Source organism: Hypanus sabinus, chromosome 2, assembly GCF_030144855.1.
Source record: "Hypanus sabinus isolate sHypSab1 chromosome 2, sHypSab1.hap1, whole genome shotgun sequence".
Taxonomy (NCBI): domain Eukaryota; kingdom Metazoa; phylum Chordata; class Chondrichthyes; order Myliobatiformes; family Dasyatidae; genus Hypanus; species Hypanus sabinus.
The window spans coordinates 46,138,710-46,162,179 of record NC_082707.1 but is presented as its reverse complement, the minus strand read 5'-3'; the positions used below and the strand labels follow the sequence as shown (position 1 = coordinate 46,162,179).

General features: G+C 41.4%; 1 protein-coding gene across 3 annotated transcripts in view; it reads right to left on the bottom strand.

Moving 5' to 3' along the window:
• The window catches only part of LOC132378466 (arf-GAP with coiled-coil, ANK repeat and PH domain-containing protein 2-like), a 124,399-nt gene that overhangs the window by 44,861 nt on the left and 56,068 nt on the right, over positions 1-23,470 (bottom strand). For all 3 annotated transcript variants that reach the window (XM_059945402.1, XM_059945409.1, XM_059945417.1), the window contains exons 8-9: positions 19,898-19,993; positions 15,906-15,980 (exon numbers count right to left, since the gene is read on the bottom strand). In XM_059945402.1, the coding sequence (XP_059801385.1) occupies positions 15,906-15,980; positions 19,898-19,993 (171 nt within the window). The remainder of the gene's footprint in view (positions 1-15,905; positions 15,981-19,897; positions 19,994-23,470) is intronic.

The following is a 23,470-nucleotide window of genomic DNA, read 5'->3' as shown; positions in this document are numbered from 1 at the left end:
CTAGATTGTATTCTGTAACCTGTAGCTCCTCCTTCACAAGTAATCAGCTAATGTCAGCCTGCAGTTTATGAGCATGAACGCTGAATGAGTGTGTACTATTTCCATTTAAATATTTTATTAAAATGCTTCCAAAGCACAATATAAAGTGTTTAGGCCAATTGTTATTTCATTCATTTGAAATAAAATTAAAGCATTCAGATAAATTTAGCAAAAGTAAATAGAATAGTACAGCACATTACATCGGCCCACAATGTTGTGCCGACCCTCAAACCCTGCCTCCCATATAACCCCCCCCCCACCTTAAATTCCTGAATATACCTATCCAATAGTCTCTTAAATTTCACTAGTGTGTCTGCCTCCACCACTGACTCAGGCAGTGCATTCCATGCACCAACCGCTCTCTGAGTAAAAAACCTTCCTCTAATATCCCCCTTGAACTTCCCTCCCCTTACCTTAAAGCCATGACCTCTTGTACTGAGCAGTGGTGCCCTGGGGAAGAGGCGTTAGCTATCTTAATCAAGATATTCCTCTTAATATCTTGTACACCTTTATCATGTCTCCTCTCATCCTCCTCTCCAAAGAGTAAAGCCCTAGCTCCCTTAATCTCTGATCATAATCTCTAAACCAGGCAGCATCCTGGTAAATCTCCTCTGTACCCTTCCCAATGCTTCCACATCCTTCCTATACTGAGGCGACCAGAACCGGACACAGTACTCCAAATGTGGCCTAACCAGGGTTATATAGAGCTGCACCATTACATTGCGACTCTTAAACTCTCAACTTATGAAAGCTAACACCCCAAAAGCTTTCTTAACTATCCTATCTGCCTGTGAGGCAACTTTCAGGGATCTGTGGACATGTACCCCCAGATCCCTCTGCTCCTCCACACTACCGAGTATCCTGCCATTTACTTTGTATTCTGCCTTGGAGTTTGTCCTTCCAAAGTGTACCACCTCACACTTCTCCAGGTTGAACTCCATCTGCCACTTCTCAGCCCACTTCTGTGTCCTATTAATGTCTCTCTGCAATCTTCGACAATCCTCTATACTACCCACAACATCACCAACCTTTGTGTCATCTGCAAACTTGCCAACCCACCCTTCTACCCCCACATCCAGGTCGCTAATAAAAATCACAAAAAGTTGAGGTCCCAGAACAGATCCTTGTGGGATACCAGTAGTCACAACCCTCCAATCTGAATGTACTCCCTCCTCCCTCCACCATAGGCACGCCAATTCTGAATCCACCTGGCCAAACCTCCCTGGATCCCATGCCTTCTGACTTTCTGAATAAGCCTACTGTGTGGAACCTTGTGGATGCCTTACTAAAATCCATGTAGACCACATCCACTGCACTACCCTCATCTATATGCCTGGTCACCTCCTCAAAGAACTCTATCAGGCTTGTTAGACACGATCTGCCCTTCACAAAGCCATGCTGACTGTCCCTGATCAGACCATGATTCTCTAAATGCCCATAGATCCTATCTCTAAGAATCTTTTCCAACAGCTTTCCCACCATTGACGTAAGGCTCACTGGTCTATAATTACCCGGACTATCTCTACTACCTTTTTTGAACAAGGGGACACCATTTGCCTCCCTCCGATCCTCCAGTACCATTCCCATGGACAACGAGGACAGCTATAAAAGTAGTGCTATTGATTTTGATTAGGTACTCAAGAATTCTTCCACATTGTATAGTAATCTAAATCACTTTCCCGGGATGACCGCAAAAAAGGCATTGAGATATAATATTACACAATGTTACATCAAACATCTTTAATTTGGGATCATGCTGCATGATCTCAAACTGAACATTCTTCAATGTTCTGTTCATGATGATGTGGTTTAAACATTTCAAAAACTATATTTCAGTAATTAAAAGTCAGCATCTGGTTACATTTTTTTTTCCAAGTGCTATTAAATGCAGCCACATAACTCTAATCTTCTAACCTCAAAGAAATAGCCATGGGGAAAAACAACCTTCTTCTAGTAAAAATATTTTAAGTGATCTATGTAATGTGCTTCATAAGATGGAGGTGGGGGGAAAGAGAGAGGGGGTGAGGGAGAAATCAGGGGAATGAATATTTGTTCTCCTAAATCAACATCATACTGTGCCAACTGAGTACATCACGCAGCACATCCATTGAACCACACGTGCCATTTCAATATTTACTGTAGTTACCGTTGTGCCTTCCAAAGAAGATTCAGCAGTAAAAAACAGCTGCTGGAAAGAACCACTGATTCAGCATCCATATACTAAAAATACTATTAAAAAGCTAAGATTTCAAAAAACACATTCTTATGTTTAAACAGATTTAATAACCAGCCCTACAGTCCAATTGCACTAGAAATTTTCACGAAAATTTAGAGAATTTAAAAGGATCCAATGTCTGTAACTATCAATTGGTGCTGTTAGAGCAAATAACATATATGCATTTTATGAAACCCGGATACACGACCAGAGCAGGATGTCAGAAAAGAAGATAAAGTTATAATCTCAATATTTGGATAGATCATACTCAGGAAAGCAAGCAGAAGAATAGATTCTGACACATCTTTGCTGGAGTATTTCAGATGTTGCTGGATGAAGCACAACAATTAGTATGTTAAAATGTCCATGACCCAAGGCATGATTCATATCATTGACCCTTGGAGTACAGATAGATGTGGTAACTTACCTGAAGGGTGGCCTATGATAGGCATTTAGAGAAAAGAAAGAAAATCTATTACTGCAATGCAAGATAGACAGAGACACTAATTCCCATTTTTTGCTGCATCCCCCATTACATCGCTCTTGCTCGACTCTCTTGCCGTACATAAACACCAGAAGAAATTTATGATAGCCAGTTAAACTAGCAGCAAATCTTTGGCATCTGAGTGGAAACCAGATTGCCTGGGGAAACTCATCTGGTTACAGGAAGAACATGCAAATTCAATCAGACAGCAAAGCTCAGATCTGAATGTGAGTCTTTGGAGCTTTAATGCCGCAGCATTGTTGAGCTAGCTAAATATAAATTACATTATTGCTTATAGAGGATGAGCATGCTGGATGAACAGCAGAAACAGAAATCAGCTTAGAAGTGCACTTGCCATACCTAAGATTACAAATATAAATTGTTTCCATTAGAAGGAATTTGGAAGCAGAGATGTAGAAGGCAGGTTAAAAATGAAAAGCAAAAGGGATAAATGAGGAAAGAGTGATTATAATAAACTTTGCAAAAGCAAAATCATTTCACAACATTCAGTCTCAGAACCTAAAGAACAAATGTTATGCAAAATATCTCATTACTCAAACCATGCTTTTAAAACAAACAGGGATTACTGTGTGATGCCCATATAGATAAACGTACAATCCAAGCGCCATACAAACTGATTTCCCAAACCTTACTTCAGACGCATTCTTTGATTCTTGCTAAAGATCCATGCTAGTGACATCAAGATCTGGAATCACTGGAAAGCAACTGAATTGTTTGCTGGCAGTTACTACCCAAGCCAAACCAGAAAGAATGACAACTTACAGTAAATACCACATATTCCCTACATCACAAGTCAGAAAGCTTGAAGAGATGAGAAGGGAAAGGATGCTTAAAAAGGAACAAAGTTAAATAAATCAAAAATCAGAAAGTGCTGGAAATATTGCCAGACCACATCTGCAGGAAGGGAGACAGGGTCAATGTCACAGTTATCTGGTCAATCAGTGAATGGCAGCAGTCAGAGACTGAGAATTTCAACAAAAGAAATAACAAATGAAAGAACATGAGAGTTGAACTGATCAGAAGAGACCCAGCAAGTTGGCTGGGCATGTCCTTGCCTCCCAGGTCAGTCAATATCATAGAAATGTGACTGATTCAGACCAAAAAATATCCAGTCACTTGAAGTTGTAGAATTCAACCTGAATTCCAGAAGGCTACAATAGGCCTAGATGAAAAATTGAGGTGGCCTTGTGGGTCTCAATTTGACAGTACACAATTATAAAACAAACAAGGATTGCAGATCTGGGCTTGTCACAGCTTTCCACACTGAGGATTTTATTTTACAAGTTTAGGCGACTTGTTTTCTCAGCCTGGATTAATCATCCACCTGTAATATTAGTTCAGCTTGTTCCCTCTTCCCCATTCCCCAGCATCCCCCCAGCTTATTTTTGGACAACATGCCCAGCCTAACTAACTGTGTTTGATTTTCCTGGTCTACATGTTCCAACTTCATTTTCTTTAGTACATGCTCTTTTGTTTATGTTCGCACTCTCTAAATTAACCCATCAGTTCACCGAACAGGTAACATTGTACAACACTGGAGATACACTGCCCTCTTCTATTCAATTCCTTCTTTAGCCTTTTACCTCTTCCACTTACCCCTTTGCAGCTTCTTACTTGATTACCCCTCCCCACCTGATCTTATTTGTCACTCACCAGGTTGTACTCCTCCCCCTCCTTTTATTTTATTATTCCAGCATCTGCCCCTTTCTTTTCCAGTTCTAATGAAGGTTCTCAGCCTGAAACATCAACTGTTTATTCCTCTCTATAGGTACTGCCCGTCTTCAAAGTAAATTTATTATCAAAGTAATTATGTCACCTGAGATTCATTGTCTTGAGGGCATTCACAGTAGGTACAAAGAAACAGGCTACATCCACACTATACTGGATAAATCCGTAACCAAAGTTTTTCCTCTTCATTTTTACCTTCCATCCACACTAAAACGGTGTTTTCATCCCCCGAAACTGGAGCTTTTCAGAAACTCTCTCCAGGGTGTGTAATTTAGAAAACGCCACTTGGGCAACTCAGTGTGGATGGGGTAACCGGAGAAATCTGAAAACACTGGCATGACGTGCAGGAACAGATGGTGACGGCAGCGCGCCATTTCATTGTTTTCTTGAACGCAACCCAACAATTTCAGAACAAATGGCAACAAGTCAGAAGAGTTAGAAATGTACTCACCAAATACTTTGACCCATAACTTACTGAACAAATAAGTATACTCACTTTCCCATTTTCTCTCCTTGCTTGTATGAAGGTGGTTTACCTATTTATGCAAGTATTTCTCTGACAGCCTGTGTAACAGCCTAATGTAACATTGTATGGAAATACAAGATAACACTGATGCAGACATGTTTTATGCATTTAACAAGGGGCTTTATTAATACAACAGAGTTAGTCAGTTTTTCAATGTTCGTCATCAGCCGGGTCATACTGTCCGTGAACTCCTTGTCGGTTGCCTCCATACGCTCCAATATGTTTTTTTTTACTTTTAAGTGCTCCTGCGTGAGAGCCAACAGCTGTCCATCATTTAAGTTTTTCTAGTCTGTAACTGAACAAACACGCACCGTCTTTCACAGTAAGATTCAACACCAAACAAGTCGCTTGTTTTCGGTAGATGTGTCCTGCACATGCGCAGGAGGATGAGATTCGTAGAAATATCCCTTTCAATGTGGACAGAGATATCTTTAAAAACAAGTAGAGTGGACACCTATCGTTTTTTACACAAAACCAGCGTTTTCAAGATTATCCGGTCTAGTGTGGATGTAGCCATAGAAACATAGAAAACCTACAGCACAATACAGGCCCTTCAGCCCAACATGCCCCTACCTTAGAAATTACTAGGATGATAAGGGCGTCACGTGATGACGTAGGTTCGAGACGTTGGGAATCTAGCTCCCTCGTAAAAAGTAATGAAATAGGGTTTAAATGAAGAGTTAACAAATATCTACTAGAAACTATTTATAAGTAACTCAGGATTATCTTTTGATATGGCTCCTAAACTGAAACAGAAGAAAGCTACTACTTCGAGGACTGCGCAAATCGGCGGATAAAAAGGCCTAACTGTCTCGGTGGAGCCTCGGACTCAAGTTGGATCTTCTCCTGGCGAAGTGCATGGCACTTCTGATGATGCGGGACTGGAAGTTGCAGCAATGTCGGCGGTCGCCAAGAAGAAACGGCAAGAACAACGCATGTGTGAAAGTATGCATGAACAGATATTAACAAAACTACAAATCCCAACTACGGTTGGAAGTGAATCGGAAGTGGAATCAGACTCTTTGGGAAATTCAGAGAAAGAAGAAGAGGAAAAGAAGGAAGAGATTAAAGGAGACATAAAAGATATCCCGATATATATTATGAATGAATTAAAACCTATAAGAAGGATGCAGAATAAACTCGATATTGTGGTGGAAAAACAAAACAAGATGGATAATAAAGTTAAAGAGATGGAAGTAAAAGTGGAAGAAAACACTGGAAGAATAGATAAGATAGAAGACAATAATCTTGCCTGGACAATAGAAAGAAAATGGATGTTGGAAAAAAAAGATGTGCTTGAAAACTCTAGTAGACGAAATAATATCAAAATTGTTGGTCTTAAGGAAGGTACAGAGGGAGAAAATCCAATAAAATTCTTTCAAGAATGGATTCCGAAAATGTTAGAAATGAAAGAAGGAAGCCAAATAATTGAAATTCAAAGAGCACACAGAGCTTTAAGACCAAGACCTCAACAAGATCAAAATCCAAGATCAATTTTGATAAAATGTTTAAGGTACCAAGATAAAGAAATGATCTTGAAGGCAGCTATTCAAGGTGCTAAAAAGAGAAATGGGCCATTGATAATAGGAAGGAAAAGAGTTTTTTTTTAATCCAGACATAAGTTACGATCTTCTGAAGAGGCGGAAGGAATTTAATCCAGTGAAAAAATCTTTATGGGAAAAGGGCTATAAATTTTTATTGAGCTATCCAGCAAAATTGATCATTTTCCTGGATAACGAAGAAAGAAGATTTTTCGTTGACTACCGGAAAGTGGAGGAATTTGTACAAGAATTACCTGATGTCCACTAAGAAGTAAAGAATTATAGAAATGAAATGGACTAATGATGAAGACTGAAACAAGGTTGGACTTGATGGACATATATATTTAAAAAAACAGTTGAGGAGTATTAATTGGGAGTAGAGACATTATTTTTTTTTTCTTCACTAATATATTTTCTTTTTTTTGTGGGGGAGCTGGAAGAAATTACTAGGATTACCCATAGCCCTCTATTTTTCTAAGCTCCATGTACCTATCCAAAAGTCACTTAAAAGACCCTAACGTATCCACTTCCACCACCTTTGCTGGCAGCCCATTCCACACACTCACTACTCTTAACAATTACCCGACATCTCCTCTGTACCTGCTCCCTGGAAGGAACATGAAACCTGTATCCTCTTGAGGCAACCATTTCAGCCCTGGGAAAAAGCCTCTGACTATCCACACAATCAATGCTTCTCATTATCTTATACACCTCTATCAGGTCACCTCTCATCCTTCGTCACTCTAAGGCCAAATTCACTTAACCTGCTTTCATAAGGCATGCTCCCCAATCCAGGCACCATCCTTATAAATCTCCTCTGCACCCTTTCGATGGCTTCCACATCCTTCCTGTAGTGAGGTGACCAGAACAGAGCACAGTACTCCTAGTGGGGTCTGACCAGGATCCTATATAGGTGCAACATTACCTCTCGGCTCCTAAATTCAATTCCATGATTAATGAAGGCCAATACACTGCATGCCTTCTAACCACAGAGTCCACCTGCGCAGCTGCTTTGAGCGTCCTATGGATTTGGACACTCTGATCCTCCACACTGCCAAGAGTCTTACCATTAATACTATATTCTGCCATCATATCTCACCTATCAAAACGAACCATCTCACACTTATCTTGGTTGAACTCCATCTGCCACTTCTCAACCCAGTTTTCCATCCTATCAATGTCCCGCTGTAACCTCTGACAGCCCTCCGCACTATCCACAACACCTCCAACCTTTGTGTCATCAGCAAACTTACTAACCCATCCCTCCATTTCCCCATCCAGGTTATTTATAAAAATCACAAAGAGTAGGGGTCCCAGAACAGATCCCTGAGGCACACCACTGATCACCAACCTCCATGCAGAATATGACCCCTCTACAACCACTCTTTGCCTTCTGTGGCAAGCCAGTTTTGGATCCACAAAGCAATGACCCCTTGGATTCTATGCCTCCTTACTTTCTCAATAAGCCTTGCATGGAGTACCTTATCAAATACTTTGCTGCAATCCATATACACGACATCTACTGCTCTACCTCCAACAATGTGTTTAGTCACATCGTCAAAAAATTCAATCAGGCTCATTAAGCATGACCTGCCCTTGACAAAGCCATGCTGACTCTTCCTAATCATATTATACTTCTCCAAATGTTCATAAATCCTACCTCTCAGGATCTTCTCCATCATATTACCAACCACTGAAGTAAGACTCACTGGTCTATAATTTCCTGGGCTACCTCTACTCCCTTTCTTGAATAAAGGAACAACAACAATAGAATCAATGAAAATCTACACACAAAGACAAACAACCAAAAGATGAGGAATTGTGTAAATGTAAAAAGAAAAAAATGAAGTAAGAATAATACACAAATAATATTGAGAATACAAGTTGTACAGTCTTGAAAGTGAGACAATAGGTTGTGAAATCAGTTCAGTGCTGGGGAAAGTGAAGTTATTCACTCTCATTCAGGAATCTGAATTGAGTAATAACTGTTCCATCAGGAACTTCTGCTGAATTCTTCCAACATTTTGAATGTGTTGCTCAAGATTTATAGCATTTGTAGAACCACTTCCAACAAGATAACATTGCTTATAACTTACAGTGCCTTCAAAAAGTATTTAGCCCACACAGCTATTTTCATAGTTCACTGTCTCATTTTATAAACTTAAAATATATTGAAGTAAGATTGAGCTAATTTACAAATCACTGTCCACTATGCCAAATCAAATCAATTTATTAAAAATTAAAATCAAAATTGAGCCTGAAAGTAGTATTCATCCCCTTTGTAATTACTATGCTTTCCTCAGGTGCAACACTGTATATTACCTTACCAACTAGAAAATTGGAGAATCACCTGTTTTGATGAATTCATAAAAATAAGTAACCCCCTCTCTTGTAAGGTCCATCAGTACAGTAGATTTTCAACAGGCCAAACCATAATGAAGACAAGTCAGGGAAATAATAATAGGGAAGCACGAATCTGGGGAAGGGTACAAGACCACCCCAAAGGTACCAAACATATCTGAGCTCAGTGCAGTTCAACACAAAAAGGTGAAAAAAATATGAAACCAAAGCCTCACTGCCAAAGTGAGGCTGCCCCTCTAAACTTAGTCTCCAGAGAGGAATGGCACTTCTAAGAGAGGATACTCCAAAGCCAGTCACTCTGAGTCAGCTGCAGATGTCAATGACTGAAACTGGAGATGGTGTTCTTGACTCCACAAACTCTAAGGCCTTGCACAAGAAGGGTATTTACAGAGGAATGACAAGGAAGAAACCCTCGCTAAAAAAAAAAGTATACCCTTGCCCGTAAAGACTGTGCAAAGCATCACATTGTAGATACTGTAATGATGTAGAAAAAGGTCTTGTGGTCAGATGAGATAACAATGGAATTTTATGGTCTCAACATTAAGGGGTACGTGTGGTATAAATCTAATACTGCACATCAGCCAGATAACACCATCCCTTCTGTAAAGCATGGTGGAGGTAGCAGAGTCTGGAAATCTGGTCAGGATTGATGGGAAGAAGAATGCTGCTAAATACAGAGAGATCCCAGATAAAAATCTGCTGGCTTCTGCCAGAAAGCTTAAACTGGGGAGGAAGTTTGTCTTTCAGGTCAACAACCCATGACACACTGTCAGAGTAACCATGGAGTGGCTTCAAATGAAGAAAACTGATATCCTTGAATAGCTCAGTCAGAGTGCTGACCTTAAACTGATCGAACATCTCTGGTAAGACCTCAAGCCTGCTGTCCACTGCCACTCTCCAACTAATCTGGCACAGCTTGAGCAATTTTGCAGGAACTCTTGCTCTATCATGTTGTGCAAAGCTAATTGGGACATCCAAAAAGCTACAATTGCTGTGAGAGGTGGTTTAATAAGTACTGAGCAAAGGCGGATGAATACTTTTCAAGTGCTGACATTTCAGTTTTAAATTTTTAGTTGTTTATTCCTTGTTTTATTTCGGGTTCTACTGTAAAAAGAGAAGCCTGTGATTCACAAATAAAAATTCTCAGTTAAGTTTATCAAAATCCCAGGTTATAATACTCATTTATGTGAATAAATGTTTGGGGGCTGAATACTTTTTCCAAGGCATTTGTGTCTTCATTCACCCTCCCCATCCTCTCTGTAGCTTTGAAAGCTTCTTTTGTTTTCTTCGCAGTTAGGTCAAAGGATCTCCAACTCAAAACACTGCTTCACCTCCTTCAAATGAAGCCTGATCAGCATTTCCCACATTTTCCATTTATGTTTCAGATTTCCAGTAAATGCCATGTTTTTGATTTCAAACAAAATTAAGTACATCTGCTGGTTTAGACTTGTTGCTGGTGAAGGGAAAGCAACAAAGAAAAATGGAAGAATTCAAAATAATCTGACAATCAATGACATCACCCGTAGATTTTTATTCCTCTCAAAATAAATTTATCACACAATTTAAATTTGCCTCAAAACAAATGCTGGAGTGAAGATAGGTGTTAACTCAGAGGCGTAGATGCACTTGACCTGTGAAAATAATGCCATTTCATTTCCTCTTTAGGGTGCAAGAATAGACATACAAAATAGAGCTATTCTTAGTTTGCCACAGATATACACATACAGCCCTGAAAACATCAGCATCATTATACAGAAGCTGTATATACACACACAGCCCTGAAAAGTGTACAAACACTCCTGTTTTTCTATTACACGTGTCCAGCACTGTACCATTAAATATTTTTAAATGATTCAGTGAAAATAGAGATTAGGCAGAAAATACTGACTTACAATTTATCATTAATATGTACCGATGCTACAGATAGTAAAACTACACTCCGAGCATTTGATTCAGCCAAAGTATAATTTTTTTTGCAGAACAATCTGTCTACACACATCAAAGTTAGGTCCAACCTGCCAAAGTAATATTCCTTTATATTCAAGTAATATTACTTAATTATTGAATATTATTGAAGTAATAAGTAATAAGTAATAATAAGTAATTCAAGTCTGATCAGTCTGGAGTCAGAGGGCGTTAAGCTTTTAAAAACTGATCACAGGAATTGTCTGATTATACTAATGATATCATTAGATACTTCAGGGCTACAGAAAGACTGGTTTCACTACATAAAAGATAACTGTAGCACAAATGTGAAATAGGCACAGCAACAAAAGGAAGTTGATATGGATGAGCTCTAGACTGCTGGAAATGTTTCTAACCAAACGAGTGGAATTTGCTGTCAATGTAATTATGAAAAGAGCCCAAAGCTTTGATAGTGTCACAACAGTTTAGTCAGATTAAACAAACTGTACAACTGTATCCAGAGATACCCGACTTGTGTTGACCCGACTTCCCCTTGTAAATAAATTCCTTATTATTAAAACTGTGTGTGTCCAGGCCTCTCAAAGAACCAGTTATTTTCCATCACAATATTTGGTGCTGCGGAGCAGGGTCTCATAGGTTTTGGCTGGACACAAGCACAGAGGATAATGTAATGGAATAAGGGGAAGAAAGCCAGTGCAGGATCCCAGGATAAGATCCCCGGGTGGGCTGATGAAAGGGAGGGATTTGAGAGTCTGGCCAGCATGCTGGCAGACCATGGAAAACCAGTGGACTGGTCTGAGCAGTTAGAGCCCTGTGGAGAGAAGCTGGGCCATCATGTGGTCTCCCTCCTGAAGGAATCAGGGTTCCCCAAAGCCAAGAGGAGTCCAAGGGGTGCCTTCTGGTTGTTTGCGTCCCTGCTGAGATGCCAGGTTAGAATTACTGATCACCTGCAGCACTTGTGTGGTCATAAGGACAGGGAAATTGAAGACCTCAGTCAGCGTTGTTGCACACTGAAGGAAGCAGCACAGGCTGCCCAGGCCCAAGCCAATGACCTTGAAGTTAGGGGAACTGAACTTGCCTGTCGCCTCATAAAACTTCAGCAGGCCAGGGCAACCCGTCGGTCTGGCTGGCAGCTGGACCCATTAAAGATTCGAGCCTTAGTCCAGTGTGGTGACAAGCTGGACGCATGGCTGGGGGATGGGGACATCTGGCTGGATAGTGACGATGAGGGGGTGCCCGAGATACCAAGGCCCCACAACCACCCTTCCCCCTTCTCACCCGAGCTCCAACATGCCCGATCCGTCACCACGCGGTCCCAGGTTCACCGCAGGGAGGAAGGGGACAAGGGGGAGACGGCCGGACCTTCCCCATGTCACTCCGAGACCAGGGAGACCCAGGACTTCTCCCCCAAGGAGCTGACCCAGTTGGCGGATTGGTACCGCCAACGACCAGGCAAACACCTCATGGCCTGGCTGCTCCGGCTGTGGGACGAAGGGGGGCCCCAACCTCAGCCTCTCCCATCAGGAGGAAAGTGCCCTGGGAAGCCCCTCTGACCAGCAGAGCATAAACAATGCGCTGCGGGCACCACAAGCAGAAATCCGCGATGGCACAACCCTGTGGGATCGGATAGTGATCGCGGTACGAGCTCGCTATCCCACACTTCTGGAGTGGGATCAACACGGGCGCCCGCAATGGGGTACGGTCAGTGAGGGCACCCGGGTTATCCGGGAATGGGCACTGGTCAATGGCATCTATCAAGGTGCCTGCGACTGTAACCTCCTTGAAAACACACGAGTGACCGGTGCCCTAGTGGGATACTTGGTCACTACCACACGCCCGATCTGAAGTCGGTAATCCTGCCCTTCATGGTATCAGCCAGTGGTAGGACCGTACGGGATGCCATCACCCTCCTGGAGGGATTAGAATATATGCAGAGGGGGGCACCTATGCAGGTCTGGAAGACCGAGACAAGGGCCCTAGACACTATCTCTCTCAGATATACACGCAGGCAGCTGTACACAGACCTGCTGCTTGCAGGGGTGGATTGTAACCAGATAGTTGGCATCCCCACCCCCAGCCTATATGCCCTGTGGAAGGAGCATTGCAGGGGGAAGACTACTTACAAAAAGATCACCCACACCGAGCCACTCTCTGCACATCCCCTGCCTGAAACTGTCTCGAAGGCCCTCGAAGCAGGCAGGAAATGTCCCACCTCCACCAGCAAAGTGCCTCACCCCCGGCGTGGCAGCCCTTCCCCTCCCCCCCCCCCCCCCCCCATAGGATGAAGGCCAAGGCTCCCGGCGCATTTGCTCTCTCGCCCTTTCCCACCCGGGGGACCTGAGGCCACATATACCCGTCACAGTACATTGGGGAGAGGGAAACACACAGAGGTGGACCTGAGGCCACATATACCCGTCACAGTACACTGGGGAAAGGGAAGCACACAGAGGTGGACCTGAGGCCACATATACCCGTCACAGTACACTGGGGAGAGGGAAACACAGAGGTGGATGGCGCTTGTCGACACAGGCCCCCAGCACACGATTATCCCACGCAATCCTGCCTTATGGAGGGGTACGGACATGCAGAGGGATTGGGGGGCTCCCTGTTACCAGCTAGGGAGGTCACTCTTTGCCTAGCCATAGGCAACCATTCCCCCAGACGTGTACAAGTCCTTATTGCCTCCTCCCCGGAATGTATCCTCGGTATAAATGTTTTAAAGGGACAATCACTTGAAACAAACAGGCAAGTTCACCTTCAGCATCGCGCGAGCCAGTATTGTCGTCGGGCCGGCTAAGTGGGAGCCAATTGTTATTCCCCCTCCCTCCAAGATCATCTGTAACAGTCAGTACAGAGTGCCCGGGGGGGGGCACCAAGAAACCGCAGACTCCATTCAAGCCCTGTTACGGGAGGGAATTATTAGGACCGCTGCCTCGCCTTTCAATAGCCCCATTTGGCCCGTCCGTAAGAGGAACGGCTCCTGGCAGATGACCGTTGATTATAGGCAATTGAACAAGGCTGCACCCCACCTCGCCGCCGCTGTACCTGACATTGTCACCCTTATTGAAGACATCGCAGGCCATCCCCATAAACCCTGGTACGCTGTTGTCGATTTAGCGAATGCATTTTTCTCGATTCCCCTGCACTCAGATAGCCAAGACCAGTTTGCCTTTACTTGGGATAGCAGACAATACACATTTAATCGCCTGCCTCAAGGCTACATTCAGAGCCCCACAATCTGCCATGGCCTTGTCTCCCACGATTTACACAACATCCAGTTCCCTCCGGAGATTTCAATCGCACATTATATAGACGATATTCTTCTCCAAGGCCCTTCTGAGACCATTGTGTCAAAGTCCCTTCACGTGCTAATCGAATCCCTCAGGGGTCGGGGCTGGGCCATTAATATGGAAAAAATACAGGGCCCCAGCCAGGGTGTCATTTTCCTTGGAGTACAATGGAACTCTGGGCACAGAAGCATACCCGATGCCGCCAAAAATAAAATTTTAAATTTTGCCGTTCCCTCGAATAAAACTGACACACAGAGGTTCGTGGGGCTCCTGGGCTTTTGGCGGCAGCATATACCCCACTTGACCATGCTTCTCTAGCCACTCTATAGGATCTCCAGGAAAAAAATCCACATTTCTCTAGGGGCCAGCGGAACAGGCTGCCTTTGCTACGGCGAAACTAGTGGTGGAACAAGCCATGCCACTTTCTTCCCGCCAGCCGTGTCTGCCTTTTGAGTTACAGGTCTCAGCGAGTGAGACGGTCGCCGAGTGGAGCCTCTGGCAGAAGACCCCAAGGTGTAGAGTCCCCCTCGGTTTCTGGACTAAGTCCCTACCTGAAGCGGCAGTGTGCTACAGCCCCTTCGAGCGCCAGCTGCTAGCCTGCTACTTGGCGCTCCTCGCCACAGAACAGCAAACAGGCACCGACCCTGTTGTCCTTCGCCCCCATCTCCCCATAATGCGATGGGTCAAGTCCCCGATTCTACCCACAAGGAGGGCCGTGCCCAGAGGTCCTCCATTGTCAAGTGGAAGTGGTACATTGCGGACCGGGCTGAGCCAGGTCCTGAAGGGGTCAGCCGTCTCCATGAACAAGTCATGGCTTTCCCCCAGTCCCAGGACCCTGCTTGCAACGCCAAATGTTGTGATGGAAAATAACTGGTTCTTTGAGTCTCAACAGTAGAGGCCTGGACACACACAGTTTTAATAATAAGGAATTTATTTACAAGGGGAAGTCGGGTCAACACAAGCAACTACAATACACAGGAAGCAGTGTGGGGACAGGGTACGGTTACACAAACAAGGAACAAGGGAAAAGCACTACAACAGCTATCCCCCTTGACCTTGGATAGCTGCGGCTCCCTTACCAGGACAAACGATAGACCTTCCCAAGCATAAATCAATGCACTTTCCTCCAATGTGGTGGTCTGTAAGAGAGGGCTAGCCAAGGGCAAGTCTCACCTTTTAAAGCATGGGGCTGGGCAAGATAATCCAATTAAGGTGACCAATAACTTAGGTGTGCATTGATTAGTTGGGAGGGGCCAAATGTTGATTGGCATGTGGTGTGTCCTCCGACCAGCCAGGTGGCAGTGCATCTGTCACGCGGCCAGTATCTCTGGATACATTAACATGCACTTTGAGTGTCACAGAATTCCGTACCTTTCTTGTTATTTTCAGTAAGAGATCTTGTCGATCCGTCAAATTTGAAAAATTGTGCAATTTACTGCAATTAAATTTTATTAACACATCCCATTTCAAAGTAATTACATTCACTTAAAAAGCAATTCACTAGTGACAACCTAGAAAATGTATTATAGAGGCTCTTTCTAGGCCAGAAGATGCCGATACCATTGATGCAGATGGGAAAGTAGCAGTGTTCATAGTGATGAGGAGGTTCATTGAATAGGCTGCACATAAAAACAAATATCTAATAAATATCAATACCAAATGATTATAGTTAATAACCAGTAAGAGCAAATGTCTGAACCACTTCAACTGCAGACAAATTTTCCTACATCACAGTTTGTTTATACTCTGCAAGATTTCTCAGCTGTCAATGTACCTTTTGTTGGATAGTAGAGTGCTTATGTTCCATAGCTCTCTTCTCTTTAGCTGCATCCACAACCAATTTATCCAGCTGTTGAAACAGAACATGAGAAAATAGAATTAGACTTCTTGGGCTTTGAATACAGCTCTACTACCATTCAGTATCATTGCTGATCTGCCCCAGGCCTCATCTCCTCTTATGTGATGGATCCCCATTGCCCTTAATCCTTCACTTTTCAAAAATATATCTATTCCTCTTGAAATAACCCAAATGATCCTGCCTCCAAAGCCCTCTAAGGTAGAGTATTTCAGAGATTCACCACTCTGTAAGACGTTCTTAATCACGTGTTTTAAATGACCACCCCTAATCTTGTAACAATATTGTCGCACTAGGTGAAATATCCTGACATTCACTATGCTGTACCCCTGAAGGGTTCTATACATTTCAGTAACATCTCCCTATAAATTCTAAAGAATACAGATGATGAACAAGTTAAATTATTTTAATTAAATGATGAAACTTAATTTAAGGTTGATAAACAATGATTTATATATATATATAAAATTTACAAATTAATAAAGCTATGTAAAACTGGCATATTTCTGGAGAAATACAATCTAAGTTAATTATAATAGACCACGTTCTCAGATTATTTTCACAATTAACAAACTGATTCCAGACAGGATTCCAGAGAGTCAATCTGTTCCACTCTGAAAATAGCTTCAGCATCATTACAATCTGTTCTTTATCATGTTGAAGAAACATCACACCTTTGCTGGAAATTTTCAGTGATTCATTCTGATAGCTTGTGCTGAGGTCCAGTTGATAGTTGAAACAACAAGCATTTGGTAGTGATCATAGAGCTATCTAAAAATAAGAATGATTACGTGGTTCTGAATTAATTTCTGACACTGGCAGTAGCAATTAATGCACATACAATCTACACATTGGTAGATGTTGCAATGCACAATCATTGCTGCCTGCATGAGCAACTAGGAATGCCTGGCAGGGTAAACGAGTGGCAGAGATTGCTGATGCTGAGTGGTACTGCATCAAATACGCAGAAACAGAAAGGTAAATGTGATTAAATACAAGGTTTATCAACAACACTTTAATAATAAAAGAAAATGTTTTGACCATATACCTGATTATTCAACCAAATGCAAATATATTTCAGGAAGGCACATCAATTTTTAAAAAATGAAGTAAAAATACATCTTTCAGTTTAAAGATTATTCTAAGTTCCTGTATCATGATGATATAAATGAATTTCTGTCCAGCAAAAATTAAATCACACTTCTCACTACAATCCCCGTGACCTTGTTTTTGCTTTAATCTCAGTGCGTTTTGAGGTCACATGGAAAGCAGGGAATGTAAACCTGAAGGGAGAATGCACAAGAACATCTAATGTACGTGTATCAATTACAAAGCACTACTAATAGAAACGTGTGCTAGACTTCTGTACTTGCTGTTTTTGAGGCAGTTTGTTTATAAGGACAAACAGAAAAGTAGAAAAAAAAAACTTGGAAGCAATTTTTATTTAAGTTGCCATAATAGACACCATATCAGGAGGCAGTCACATCAATTAGGTTAAATATTTCAAATTCAGTCTGTGACCGGGGACAAGAGGATGTGATTAAAGTGAGACAGTTAGGGTGATCAAAGTAGTAGAACTAAGCCAGCCAGTGGTGTAGTGCCAATTGCACTGGATTTCAAGGCAAGCAGTTCCAGGTTCAAATCCAGCAGGCTCCTTGCACACATTCCATCTACCCTGGATTGAGCTTTGAGCTAGTAACTCAGTCTCAAAAAACTAATGTTAAAGAAACAGCAAAGGCTGCCACCCAGTGCGCCACAAGACATGGAGAGGTACAACACCAAACAAGTAGAGCTGAGGCAACCTTGTGTTTGCCCAAAAGTTCTGAGATTATTGCTCCCAGTGAGAATGAGAGTGGGGATTGTAGGACAAGCAAGCACCCAAAACTGTTCAGGGATAGGAGTGGGGGGAAGGTGGGGAAGAACAGAAATATAGATGTAATCTGCAATGGTAGGATCAAAGGAGTACACACAATTCTCTGTCAAAAGTATTGTGAGTCCCAAAGGGTGTGTTTCTGCCCAATGCCTGGATTCAAAACATCTCATCTGACTGGCGCAGGAATCTGAAGTGGGAGTGGCAAGATCCAGTTGTCATGGTCCTTGGGGGCTACCAATGACATATGAAGAACAAGCAGCAGTTCTGCTGTGGGAACTTGATCAAGTAGGGACCAATTAAAATGCAAAACCATAAAGGTAAACCATCAAGATTGCTATTTGAGTCATGTGCAAATTTCTACTGAGTTAATAAGATCAGAGTTAAATGTGTGGCTCAAAGATTGGTGTGGAAGAAATGGGTTTGAATTCATGGGACATGGGGATCAGCATTGGGGGAGAAAGATCAGAAGATGCAGAATCTTTCTGGGTAGAGTTAAGAAACTATATCGGTAAAAAGACCCTAAAGAGATTTATGTACAAGCTCTAAACAGTAGCCAGGATGGGGGGGGGGGGGTATGAATTACATGGGGATACAGAAAAGGCATGTAAAATGTGCAATGTACAATGGTCAGTGATGGATTTCAACATGCAGGCAGATTGGGAAAAATCAGGTTGGCATGAATCCCAAGGGATGGCCTTTGAAGTGTGCCCACAAGATGGCTTTTTAGAGCAGCTTGTGGTCGAGTCCACTAGTGAAATGGCAAAATTGAAATGTATTGCTATTACAGTAGAGTAAGCAGAACTACAGAGGCATGAGGGAGGAGTTGGCCAGGGTTGATTGGAAGGGGACACTAGCAGGGATGATGGTAGAGCAGCAATGACTGGAGATTTGGGGAGTAATTCAGAAGATGCAGGCTCAATTCATCCTGGAGAAGCAACATTCTAAAGGGAGGATGAGGCAATCATGGCTAACAAGACAGCATAAAAGCAGGAGGACATACAATATAGCAAAATGTTGTCAGAAGCTTTTGAAACCCAACAGAAGGCAACTATAAAACAATAAAGAGAGAAAAGACAATATAAGCTAGCCAATAATATCAAAAAAAGATATCAAAAGCTTTTTCCAGTAAAAGAGGCAAGAGTGGACTTCAGACCACTGGAAAATGATGAAGAGGTAGAAATGGCAGACAACTCGATATGTATTTTGTGTCAATCTTAACTGTCGAGAACACCAGCAGCGTGCCAGAAATTTTAGTATTTTAGGGGACAGAAGTGACTACACACCAAGGCTTTGGAAGAAGCAGCTTAAGAGATTGTGGAGACATGAGTAGTAATCTTTCAGCAATCAACAGGTTCTGGAATCTCTCCAGAGGACTGGAAACAGACTTGGTAGCTTAATGGCCTCATTCTCCTTCTTGTCTTAAGTTCTTATACTTATGCAGAGAAAAAAATAACTAAATGAGTTATGGGAGAAATTGATGTATCGAATAAAGAATCAATATAGATTGTTAGCAATAAAATTTCAGTAATACACCAAGTATAAATTGACCATGATTTTTAATACGCTAAAAAAGACAATTTCATGAGGAGCTGCAAATGGAACTGATCAGCAGAAATCCTCACATCTGATGGTAAGACCTGGTGCACTATACTGCAGTAATATCCTGGGCTCTAGCAACCACACGCCGCAGCATTTATGAGTTATCACTCCAACAATTGGACTATTTTCTCCCTAGTAGCTACTATGTTCAAATTCACCAGACTTCCTCAATGCCACACTCAGTTAAATACTGCATGTCACATAGAGTTATTCACACCTCATCTCTGGAACTCAGCTCGTGGCCCAAATTTCCTGCACTTACAGGAAGGCAGTGGTAACACAGTTATATCGAACAGATTCATTAGGTTTTATTACAAGTCAACAAAAGCCAGATACTGAAAACTAGTTCACATATCCATCAAACTGCTCACTAAGATCTGAGAATTTATTTAAAATACTATCTTTCTCAGAATATATGAAATTGATTTTAAAATATCACCTGTGATCCTAGGTCCTTCATATAAGGTTCCAGTTCCATAAAGAGGTCATATCCTTGATGAAAGAATGTAAGATGGGCATACATGAAAGACAACATCTGGAAGCGAAATGAAGAAAAACTATTAGTAAAAACATAGTTTTACTTCATCAAACAAGAACAATTTGTAAAGAATTTACACAAGTATGATGCAGGTAACTGACTTTTCACATTTCTTTATTGTATATACAAAACATTTTGCTCGATCAGTATACTGAGAAACCAAAAGAAAAGACAGTAATAGTGAGAAATAGTGCGTATTAGTAGGCTGCAATAGTGAGAAAGGCTAATTAATGGTCAGGAAAATGAGGGGTTCTTTGAGGCACAGTAATCATAATTATAGTGAATTTTATGTTAAAAGTGTATTTTGTTTAATCTAAAATTGGCCTCTTAATTCTGAGAGCAAATACAAAGGCTGGAGGCCAACAGATATCTACAGGAGATTGAGAGAGTACAGCGAGAGATACAGTAAATAGTTGACAAGCAATTATCAGCATTTTAAGTAAACAATATCTAATCCTGGGACACAGAAACCCACCCGGAAAATTGATCCAGCTCTGATTGACAAGGGAAAATAGTATAACATAAAAGGAAAAACCCCTATTCATGCATATTTATTCAGAAGTAAACTAGAGCAACAGAAAAATTGCATCTCCATAAATTACTTGATTTAAAAAAAGGGAAGTGAAATGTGAAAATGATCAAGCAAAAAGCAAAAAAAAACCTAAAGCTTCTTCGCCACATAAGAAAGAAAGGACTAAACCAAAGTTAATGTGCATACAATGAAATCAGAGAAATTACATCAGGGAATAAGAAAACAGCAGAAAAAAAATCAGTTGTTTGCACCCTGCCTCAAGGAAGACAAAAAAAAAATCAGTGAAGAGCAGGTTCAGAAAGAAAAACCCAAGAAATTTAACATTTGGTGTTTGCTATCTTAAGAACATGAACAGAACCAAAAGCTATTAAATCTCCAGGTCATTCCAATGCTTTTGGAAGAAGTTGTGATGGAGAAAATGAACACACTGGTTGTCATCTTCCAAAATTCTACACAATCTAGAACTGTTCCTATAGGTTAGAAGGTAGAAAGTGTAACCACATAACTTGAGGAAAGAGAGAGTGAAAACAGGGAAATAAAGCTTGTTAAATTAATAAAATAGCCAAGAAAGTTAAGTCATAGCATTTTAAAACAGATATAGGATTGAGTCAGGTCAACATGAACTTACTTATCAATCAGACCCTTGTAATTGTAGCAAGTGAAATATGCAAGGGAAAACATGTGAATGTGGTGTATTTTGAACTTTAAAAAGCCTTAAATAATATGCTACATAAAAGATCATTATACAAAATTACATCAGATTTGGGGCAATATACTGTAGTGGCCACTTTTGTGTTGGGAAATTATTCCAAATAGGGTGTAGTGGTGATTAGTACCAGTACCCTGCCTGTTCACACTCATCAATAAATTAGATATGGGATGAAATATGACATTGTATAAAAGCTGGACAGCAGCATAGGATGTGAGGTGAATACAGTGAGGTTTGAAATGTTTAGACACAAACTAAATGGAAGGAAAAGGAATGAAAATGAGTATAGATGAAAATACGAAGTCATCCATTAAAGTATTTTTTCCCCAAAATTGACAGATAAAAACATTTTCTTGTCCAGATCCCATGGTAGACCAATCACTGGATGTTTAGAGTAAAGGTGCAGATTGGGCTTTCCTGCAATTGAATTACAGCAAAAAGACAACTATGATAAAGCTCCTGTGTGAACATACCTAGAGCAATATTTGCATTTCCTGCTTCCACAACAAAGACGTAGGAGCCAAAGAAGTTTCACCAGACTGATTCCTTAGATGGGAGACTGCCCTAAGGGGAAAAGCTAAGCATTCTTGGCCTGTCATCTCACGTTCAATGAGCCAATTTCATTGAGACACAATATTCTCGTACATTTGACAGGATGAATGAAGGGAATCAGAATCAAAACTGAGGACTGAAAAGAGGTTTCTTCATTCAGAAAATAGAAACTCTTTGGGATACCCTAACCAAAGGGTCTGGGGGGGGGTTCAGTCCGGACAATAATCAATAGCTTTCTTGAATAATAAAGAAATCACAAGATATGAGTGTACAGGTTAATGATAGACAGTGAGGTCATGATCTCACTCAACTATGTTATTATATTGATAAAAACAAGTTAATATTTTGACAAGTTACTCAAAAATGCAGTGTTAACGTAAGTCTGAAGATGTGTACCCACACAAAGGAAGTTACTGAGAGCAGACCTGGATTTGTGGTCAACTGTACTGTGAGTATGAAATAGGCAGAACCATTGAGAATTTAGCCTCATTTACTCCTTGGTTTAAACAGAACAACTGTGAGTGATACTGCAGGATGGGTTTCCAGCCCACCTTCCTTGGACCTGTTCTGACGAGGCTAGAAAACCTGGGCCATGAACTAAACGTCAATATAATCTTCATAACCATGTAATTTAAGAAAATTACTTTCACATTTGAAGTAGATGGTCATAATTTTCCCAAATACATGTATGAAAATAAAAAACAAGTACCACCTTGAAAGAAGTTCAGACCACCTTTTACCAAAACTCTAACATAGTATTCAGTTGCAAATTAGTGCACCTTAAAAGGCAGCATCCGATTATAAATGCTTCCTTTGAACACATTTTGTCACAACAGATGCAGGCATTTTCAAAGCTTTGTCATCTGATCTTTGCACATTCAATTCTGATTTCACACAAACAAGAGATCCACTGAATGATTATTCAGAACCAGTAACCAAGAGGTGATAAATTCAGTGATAGCCAATGCACTGGCAGTTATTTAACAAGGCTCCTTTACACATTTACCAAACTATGGAATGATGATATTTTTTCTATACACAGCTTTAATTTGTGCAAAGTCAAAATTGAAAGAAAAAAAAGTAAAAGAACATTACTTTCCATGTTTTCAGTGAACCATTCCCACAGCAATCAAAAACGGTTGATGGCATAATTTTACAATGAAGTTAATACTATTCATTTAAGCTGGGGGCTTGAATCTTGAATCATTGGGATCTCCTCTGGGGGAGGTTTGACCTGCACAAAAGGGGCAGGGTTCCACTTGTACCTGAGGGGGACCAATATTCTCATAAGCAGGTTTGTTAGAACTGTTGGGCAGGGTTCAAACTAATTTGGTGGGGGGAGGAACTGGAGTGAAAAGACTGAGGATAGGATGGATGGTAAAAAAGCAAAGATAGCATGCAGTCAGACTATTATGAAGGACAGGCAGATGGGTAAGACATAATTGCAGCCAGCAGGGTGATTATCAGTGCATTAGGGATGCAAAATCAAAAAGGGTAGCAAATACAGCACTCGAAGTGTCATATCAGAGTACAGAAATAAGGTAGAAGATCTTGTTGCACTATTACAGATTGTTGGGTATGATGTTGTGGCCATCACTGAATCGTGGCTGAAGGATGGTTGTAGTTGGGAGCTGAACGTCCAAGATCACACGTTGTGTTAGAAGGATAAGAAGGTCAGCAG